This window comes from Miniopterus schreibersii (assembly GCF_964146895.1).
Source record: "Miniopterus schreibersii genome assembly, chromosome: 14".
Lineage (NCBI taxonomy): Eukaryota > Metazoa > Chordata > Mammalia > Chiroptera > Miniopteridae > Miniopterus > Miniopterus schreibersii.
In genome coordinates, this window is record NC_138114.1 from 6,662,895 (window position 1) to 6,671,988 (window position 9,094).

General features: G+C 47.8%; 1 protein-coding gene across 1 annotated transcript in view; it reads left to right on the plus strand.

The window, feature by feature from the left end:
• The window catches only part of CHAT (choline O-acetyltransferase), a gene marked incomplete at both ends in the record, with an annotated part of 53,488 nt that extends 51,603 nt beyond the window's left edge, over positions 1 to 1,885 (plus strand). The window contains one exon of the mRNA XM_081158583.1: positions 1,616 to 1,885. Coding sequence (XP_081014709.1) covers positions 1,616 to 1,885 — 270 coding nt within the window. The remainder of the gene's footprint in view (positions 1 to 1,615) is intronic.
• Positions 1,886 to 9,094: the final 7,209 nt, after the last annotated feature.

Sequence of the window (9,094 nt, forward strand, 5' to 3'; positions counted from 1 at the left end):
AGTCCCATGTCTGAATCTCATGAACTTCTTGACCTTCTGCAAAATGACCTAACTGATCAGAATGCTGCGTTTCATCTTCTAAATGGGAGTAACCACAGATGCCACTTTAGCAGAGGTGGACAGGGCAGGACACACCCATTCCGGTGCCCTAACCATGAGGCTACCACCTTCCAATCTGTCACCTCTGAAGCCTGACGGGCCTAGAGTGCAGCCCTGGCCCCGCTGGGTGTGATGATGTAGGGAGAAAGCCCAGCCCAGTGCTGGCGGAAAGGGCCTCCAAGCAGGTCACAGCCATTATTATAAACGGCCACCCATCCGCCAGCAGGCAATTAGCTGCCAGCCTGGTGTCTCCCAACCAGCACCACAGGCGTGTCCTGTCAGAGGACCACTGTCACAAAACAGAATGAAATCCATTAGAGGAAGGCAGCAGTTTAGGAGAGAAAGTACCCCCTACCCCCCCCCCCCACATCAATTTACTAAAAGCCCACCTCATCTGTGAAAGGCTGGATGGGGCAATAAAAGGAGCTCATAATATTGAATGTGGGGATAAAAGCTCACTCAGTAATTTGATTTTCTCATTACTGCAGTGAGCTCACAGACCACAGACGTGACTAAACGAGGGCAGAACACAACGTAAATTCTTTGGGAAGCCATCCATGGGCAAAAGTGCCTTGAGCGGCTCTCTGTCCTGCGGCTGTTGCATGGCAAACTTATCTGACAATGAGGCTACTATTAGCAAGACTAATGGTTTGTTCCACCTGTTAAAACAACCAGTGTCGCTTCTGAGGCCTGAGTACACCGGCCAGACCTGTGCATTTAAAACAAACCCGGCCTGCATCTGCCCTCAAATCTGGTCTATTTCCCCCTAATACCAGCTAATAAAATTAACTGGGGTGTGGTCTTTTTTTTTTCCCCCAACTGGAAATGGACACTTATGTCTTGAATGCCTTTAGAAACACATTTTCTTGGTTTGTGATCTGGACTGCAAAATCTCCGCACTCTGAATTCAAAACATATTAGGTGCATAACTAAGTCTCCAATTGATGGCAAACTTTGAAACCCCAGTGCTGGGTAATTGTGCGTGGCCAGGCTGTGGGGAGAAAAGTCAGAGCAGCCGAGCAATGCTGACAGTAATTAAGGATATGGAGGGATTCGACAGCGGAGACAGGCCAGATTTCCTCCAGTTCACAAATTACCTCCTCAGGGAAGCCACTGAACCGGTGGGTGTCACCAGGGTGCCATTTAGTAAATTACCCTGATTGCCTCAGTGCCTCAAAAGGCCCCCAGGTAAAAGAGAGACTCAGCCAAGACCCAGCAGCAGGTGAATCCAGTAGCTTCTGACTCCACAAGTAGAGAAGATTTCACACCAGGGAGCGGCTTATGGCCCCTCTTCTGACGCCGAGCGCTTAGATGGGTTTGTTGTTCTGACTCAGGCCGTGGCCATCCAGGCTGAAGCATCTGTTGATTTGGTTAATTCAGTCAAACGCCCAAGTGGAAAACAGTCAGTGAAGCAAACACCCCGTCGAGGCCCCAGGTTGTTAGGACGCCCTTCCCTCTAGCAGGCTTGCAGGCTGCATTTCGGAACAGGCAGCTCCTGACCTGTCCTCTCCTCCAGGTGCCCACAACCATGGAGATGTTCTGCTGCTACGGGCCCGTGGTGCCCAACGGGTATGGCGCCTGCTACAACCCGCAGCCCGAGAGCATCCTGTTCTGCGTGTCTAGCTTCCACAGCTGCCAGGAGACCTCTTCGGCCAGGTTCGCGAAGGCCGTGGGGGAGAGCCTCGCCGAGATGGCTGGCCTCTGCCGCGCGCCACAGCCCGCAGCGGGCGAGCCGCTGGCCACAGGGGAAACGGCAGCAACGCCCGGCCAGTGCCACCAACCCTGACTCCTGCCTCTACGTGCCACCTCCCCAAACCCAGCGTTCTGCAGCTGCCAGGCCCCCCCGACCCCTGCTCCCAACCCCCGCCCTCGCTTTCTGCAGCTGCCCCGTCCCCAGGACCCAGCACACACACACCACTGGGAGGTCACACAGCACTGAGTGTCTGCGGGAGAGCGGCCCTCATTGTGCATGGGAATTGTCACTAGTTATTGAGCTGCCCGCTGGCCCGTGCACCGAGAAACTTGAGGAAATAAGAGCATCCTGGCTCAGGAGTGGCCGCGGGAGGAGGGGGCGCACACCGACTCCCCTCCACGGCCTGGAAGCTTCCTGTCGGTATTTGCTTCCAGCAGGACCTAGCACGGCCAGGTCATGTTTTTGCCAACGGAAGGAAGAATGGGTCACCCTGTTAAGTGCAACATGCCTAATGAATATGAAAGAGGCTAATCCTTTTCGGGGGGTAGGAGGAGGGGGCTTTGTTTTTGGATTGGAAGCAGTCTAATCATTCAGAGTGGCCTGTGCTGAGCCGTACAGCTCTGTAAGCACTCCCCCCCCCCACGCAGCCCAAGGTCATGTAAGGTACAGTGACCTGGGCCCACCGACGCATTTCACCTCTCGCCTCCCAGGGCAGCCTTCCGCGGAGGCCAGATTCTGATCTAGCTACTCCAGAAGGAAAAAGTCCCTGCCCCTGCCCTGGAGAAGCCGCTGCTCCCTGCGGCCCCAGGGGCCCGGCCCAGTCCAGGGCGAGTCAGCAGCAAGCAGTGGGGGCGGAGGGCGGGCCAGGCCGCCTCCCCAAGGCCCCGCCACCGCCACCGGCGTTTTCTCTGGTTGCTTCCTCCCTTCACTGAGAACCCGCGGGCAGCTGATCGGCCTTTCAGAGGAGGTGAGACTGGGTAGCTTTGGGAGTTTCCTGTTGTTTATTCTTTGGTTTTGTTCATCCTTAAGAGCTTTTAAGAACACTGCTGTGGCATTAACTTCAGAAAATGATCTCGTGGCCCAAGCAGACCGTCTTTGGACAGCTGGGTTCCTTTATGTGGAGGATGCAGTCGCGGGATCCCAACTAAAACCCATGTGGAGGAGCCCAGGGCAGGGCTCTCCTCTGGCCTCAGAGGCTGAGGGGACAGCGGGCTGACAGTGGACCCGGAGCAGGGAATGGCCACATCCAGAGCGGAGATTGCCCTGATGGAGGAGATCTCCCCACCCCACCCCGGGGCATGTTTTTATGGGAAATCTAAAATGACAGGGGAGTGGGAAAGCAACCAGGAAAAACACTGCAAATAGCTGAGGCAGCCTGCCCCCGCCCAGAGAAGGCGCAGAGCTCAGCTCACATCCCTGTGGGTTCCTGGGGGGGGCCAGGGGGTCCTGAAAAAGCCATCCCCACCCTGCTGTGCTGATAATTTGAAAACAGTGTAGCCAAATTATTTAAAGTTTGTATATCTGTATTCAATGAAAAGTAATGCCAAGAAAGACGGTGACACTGAGCACTCCACTCTGGCCCAGGGACCCTGCACCGGTCCCTTCTTCGGGCCCTGTATGTGCTGTCTGCACTTTGACCATGGTGGAAGCAAGCAGGGCATAGATGGGGCTGGGGGTGGGGTTCATTTTGTCTTTTGCTCAGCTATTTGAAAATACAAGCAGCCCCATGCAGTCAATTCCTTGAGCCCCTGGTTTTAGACTGAAGACTCCTATTGGTAGTCTGGGAAATTCTGGCACTGCCCATCAAAGTCATTGGGCTGTAGGTCCTCGCTCCTGCCCTCAGACATCCACCTGCCTGCTCCGCTTGGGAAGTGGCAGCCCAGGAGTCTCAAGAATGCCTGGGGACTGCTGTCCACCTGCTGTAAGCTGACTCAAAGCCACTTGTCTGTCCTCATCCAATGACCACAGTGCAGCTCTGAGTTCTGTTCTGGTTTCCCTCCAGGGATTTCTGGAAAGGCAGAGATCTCTGCTTTTGGGGGATCCCTGCTGACTTTGACCAAGAGACTCATCAAATGGGGGCTAGAATGTCCCAAATTTGCGAAGCTGTAAGGATTGTAGATCATGTGTATATAGGGCCTTGCACAAGCAGGTGGGCACTGGTGTCCACTGTCAAGATGACATTTCCCCAGTGGCAACTGTTCCAATGATTTTTATTTTAATCTCTTTAACTGATTTGACAGAACCAAGCTCACATCTGCCACTCTCCAAGTTTAGAGAAAGGAAACTGACTCTATATTCATGCATTGGGGGGGCTTTGAGAAGTGTGATGGGGGCATTTGACAGGAGGGATACCTACACTCTTGGAGGAAGGCACTGGAAGCTGGTCTTCCGCCTCCAAGCACAGGTGGGTGCACAGAGTCTTTATGTAAAGGTGGCAATGAGCCATGGCCATGGGCAAGCTCTGTGGGGACCCTGGTGAAGGAGACTGTCTCTAAAGAGGTGAGAAATGAAACCTGGAGACAGTCATTTTGGGACAGTGCTGCATAATAAAAGTGTATGTGGCCACCTTACAATACTGCTATGTTGCCAAAATATATAGTTATTTGAGTTCTATTTTTATAACATAGTTTTAGATTTATGGCAATATGTACATGTGCATTTATAGCCTCCCCATTCTAAGTTATAGTTTTGTGCTTTAAATAAATATATATAACTAAAGAACTGTATATTGAAAACACTATATTCAAATTATTTAAAACTGTAAGTCTGTATTCAATAAAAAGTAATGCCAAGAAAGATGGTGTTGGCCATTGTTTCTACACAGAAATGCTATTAAATTTTTGGCATAAATTCTGTGAGCTGGGTCAGCAATTCACTTGCCTTTGTCTGAGGTCTGTCAGCAGCAGTGGATGTCCTAGGTACAGGGACCAAGAGAGAGGAGGGAGGGAGGAGGAAGGAACTTTGTCTCCCCTAGTGTGTGGCTGTGGTACAGAGAAGCTTCCCAGGGTGTTCGTGATAAGGTTGGCAGAAAGCGGGGTGTAGGGCTGAGTGCCTCTGTGTAAGCCTGCCCAAACATGCAGAGGTAGAACGGAGTGGAGGGAAAAGCACCAGGCACAGGGATGGGATGCCTGAAATACGAACCCAGCTGTTTCTCTAACTTACCAAGGACTTTGGGGATGCCATTTCACCTTCTAGCCCTCAGTTTCCCCATCTGTAAAATGGGGATGTTGGTATTAGCACTACCCACTTCCAAGGTTGTGATGAGATGACACAAGATGGTCATTGTATGAAAACTTAGGAAGTGAAATAAAAAACTAGCATTCCTATTGCAGATTCACAAGTACCTGCTCACACAGGTTCCCTTAGCCGGCTCGGCCCAAAGATGCACTCCAAGCTGCAAGGCCTGCTCCGAGCCACAATAGTCTGCAGCACCAGAACTCAAATTCCTCCAAGCAGAAGCCCGAGTGCTTTCCAGTCAGAGCCTAAAAAGATCCTCGAAGTGTATGGTGTGTGATTGGGGTGCAGAAAAGGCATTATCCCAAAAGATAAGGGCCCAGAGTGCTCCCGGGGAATGGAGGGGGTAGGAAGGCTCAGAACCTAAGCCATGTGGGTTTGCTCTTATCACATATACCACACTCGGCCCTGGAATAAGCAGATGTGGACAACAGAGAAGAGTATGACAGGGAACATACGAAAAAATAACACCCACTCCTGTTGTCTCTGAGGTCCTGTGGGGTGGGTGCTGGTACATTTGGGTAAAAAATGCAGGGAAGAGTCCCTCCCAGTATCATAAGAGCAACCAGAAGTTTCCAAATTACCCCTATGCAGTTCTCCTCAGGGGTGGGCTGAGAACCAGTGCCTTGGGCTTCCTTTATAAGTTCAGCTATTTCCCCGATTTTGTTTCTCCAAGTTGTCCTCCTAAACACACCTCTCACGTGTGCAGGATGAACGATATGCCACCCCTGGGAAAAGCTGGCCTCCCGTCACGTAGCAGAACCTTTCTAAAAGCTCTGCTGTTCTGCTCCCTAAGGGTCAGCTCTCCCTTGTCTGTTTTTTTCTTACTGCTTCTTCCATCTCCTTGTGGGATTTCACTTCTATTTCTGTACCTTATATGTCATTAGGTCCCAGGATTCTGTCCTTGGTCTCTAATTTCTTATATTAAAGGAGCAGCAGAATGGCAGGCTGAGCTGATGCAGACGGGCCCCCTCCACCTATAGGAAACATACACACACAGAGAAAATTCTTTCAAACATATAGATCCGTTTGAGAAAGGCATCCCCCATGCCGGGACAAAAGAAGGATTCCCAAAACAAAGCGGTGAGCAGGAGCTAAAGTTAAATCCAACCAGACACAGACTCTAGAGGCGGACACCCCTGCCACTTAAAAAGGACATCAGCTCAGCCCCGGCAAGGTGGGACATGCAGCCGAACTTCCCACACGAAACCCTAACCTCGCCGAGGTGTCCCCACCCCATAAAAAGGTCTAGAAAACCTCTTCCCGTCAACCCAGGGGAGCATTGAGAAAATGCGCCTTTCACCCAGAGCTGTAGATAACGGGAAAAGACATCAGTGAGAATTAAACTGGAAGCTTGTGTCATAGGTGGATGTGGAGTCTGAATTTATACAACTTAAATGTAAAGCAGGAATTCCAATTCAATGATTTTTAATTGTCTGGGTCACTAAGACCCAGAAGGTCTCAGAAGCAAATGCAAAACCACTTTCCACAACCCTGAGCACACCAAACCCCACGGGGGGGGGGGGGAAATACTCCATTGAAGGTGAGCTAGCAGTCAAAACATGCAAATGGCCTAAGAAATTGCTCAGGGGGGGGAGCCGTAGATCCAACAAACAGGAGAATTAACATCATAAAGGCGAGAGAAAACAGATGACTCAAAAAAAGCTATACAATAAGTAAGTTTAACATTAAAAAGAAATAAAAATACAGAAAAGATACATGTAGGAGTTTAAAAAGGAAAGATTAGAGATGGGAGTGGAGAGCACTATTCAAAGAGAAAATGGCTAAAAATATTCCACAATCAGAGAAACAGATCTTTCTAAAACTCACGGTTCAAAGAAGAAAGAAAAAAAAAACTTTTAAATTTAGGGCAGAATGATAGTAAAGATACTTCATATCAAAACCTCTGGGCCCTGGCTGGTTTGGTTCGGTGGTTACAGCATCAGCCCACGGACTGAAGGGTCCTTGGTTTGATTCCAGCCTAGGGCACAGGCCTCAGTTGCAGGCTTGATCCCCGGCCCTGATCAGTGTGCGAGTGGGAGGCAGCCAATCGATGTCTCTCACAGCAATGTTTCTATCTCTCTCCCCCCCACCCCCCTCCACCCCACACTCTGTCTGAAAAGCAATGAAAAAAATATCCTCCAGTGAGGATTATAAAAAACAAACCTCTGGGATACAACAAATGTCACCCTTTCAGGGAAATCTATAGCTTAAAATACTTACATCAGAAAAGAATACTGAAAATTGATGAGCTAAGTGTAACTTAAAAAGTAAAAATTTTTAAAAAGAACAGTAAATTCAAAGAAAGCAGAAGAAACAGTAAACTCAAAGTAATAAAGATTAAAAACAGCTCTCAATGCAGAACTAGAACAAATATTCCAAAAACTTATATGGAACTACAAAAGACCCCAAATAGCCACAGCAATTTTGAGAAAAAAGAACAAAGTTGGAGGAATCACACTACCTGATATCAAACTATACTTCAAGGCCATTGTAATCAAAACAGCATGGTACTGGCATAAAAACAGACAGATCAATGGACCAGAATATAGAGCCCAGAAATAAACCCATGATTTTATGGTCAATTAATATTTGATAAAGGAGGCAAAAACATACAATGAGATAAAGACAGTAAATTCAATAAATGGTACTGGGAAAATTGGACATACATGCAAAAAAATGAAACTAGACCACCTTCTTACACCACACACAAGAATAAACTCAAAATGGATTATAGACTTAAATGTTAGACTCAAAACCATAAAAATCCTAGAAGAAAACATAGGCAGGACAATCTCAGACATTTCTCATACCAATATTTTTTCTGATATATCTCCGCTGGCAAAGGGAAAAAGAAACAAACAGGACTACAGCAGACTTAAATGTTTTTGCACAGCAAAGGAAACCACCAACAAAATGAAAATATAACCCACTGAATGGGAGAACATATTTGCCAATGATACATCTGATGAGGGGTTAACATCCAAAATTTATAAAGAACTCATACAACCCAACACCAGAAAAACAATCCAATTAAAAAATGGCAAAGGACCTCCATAGACACTTCTCCAAAGAGGACATTCAGATGGCCAGTGGACATAGGAAAATGTGCTCAACATCACTAATCACCAGAGAGATGCAAATTAAAAGCACAGTAAAATATCACCTCACACTTTCCGAATGGCTCCATCAATAAATCAACAAACAGTAAGTGCTGGCGAGGGTGTGGAGAAAGGGGCACCCTCATACTCTGCTGGTGGGAGTGCAGACTGGTGCAGCCGCTGTGAAAAGCAGTATGGATTTTCCTTAAAAATTAAAAATGGAGCTGCCTTTTGACTCAGTGACCCCACTTCTGGGAATATATCCTAAGAATCTCAAAACACCAATCAGAAAGAATATATGCACCCCTATGTTCATTGCAGCATTTACAATAGCCAAGATTTGGAAGCAGCCCAAGTGTCCATTAGTGGATGAGTGGATAAAAAAACTGTGATGCGTTTACACAATGGGATACTACTACTCGGCTACAAAAAAGAAGGAAGTCTTACCTTTTGCGACAGCCTAGGAGGACCTGGAAAGTATCAGGCTAAGTGAAATAAGCCAGTCAGAGAAAGACAAATACCATATGATTTCATGTGTATGTAAAATCTAATGAACAAGATAATCTAACAAACAAAATAGAAACAGACTCATAGATACAGAGAATAGACGAACAGCTGTCATAGGAGAGGGGTGTTGGGGGGCTGGGTGAAAAAGGTGAAAGGGTTAAGCACACACAGAAAACAACAGCTCATACACACAGACAACAGCAACAGTATGGCGATTTCCACAGGGACAGGGGCTCGGGGGGGTAGAAGAGGGTAAAGGGGGGATAAGTGGTGATGGACGGAGACTTGACTTGGGGTGGTGGACACACAATACCGTATACAGTATTACCGAATTGTGTTACAGAATTGTACACCTGAAACCTATATAATTTTATTAACCAATGTCATCCCAATAAAGTCAATAAAAAATTTTTTTAAAGCAGCTATCAATGAAAGAAAAAATATAAAACAATAGAGAAGC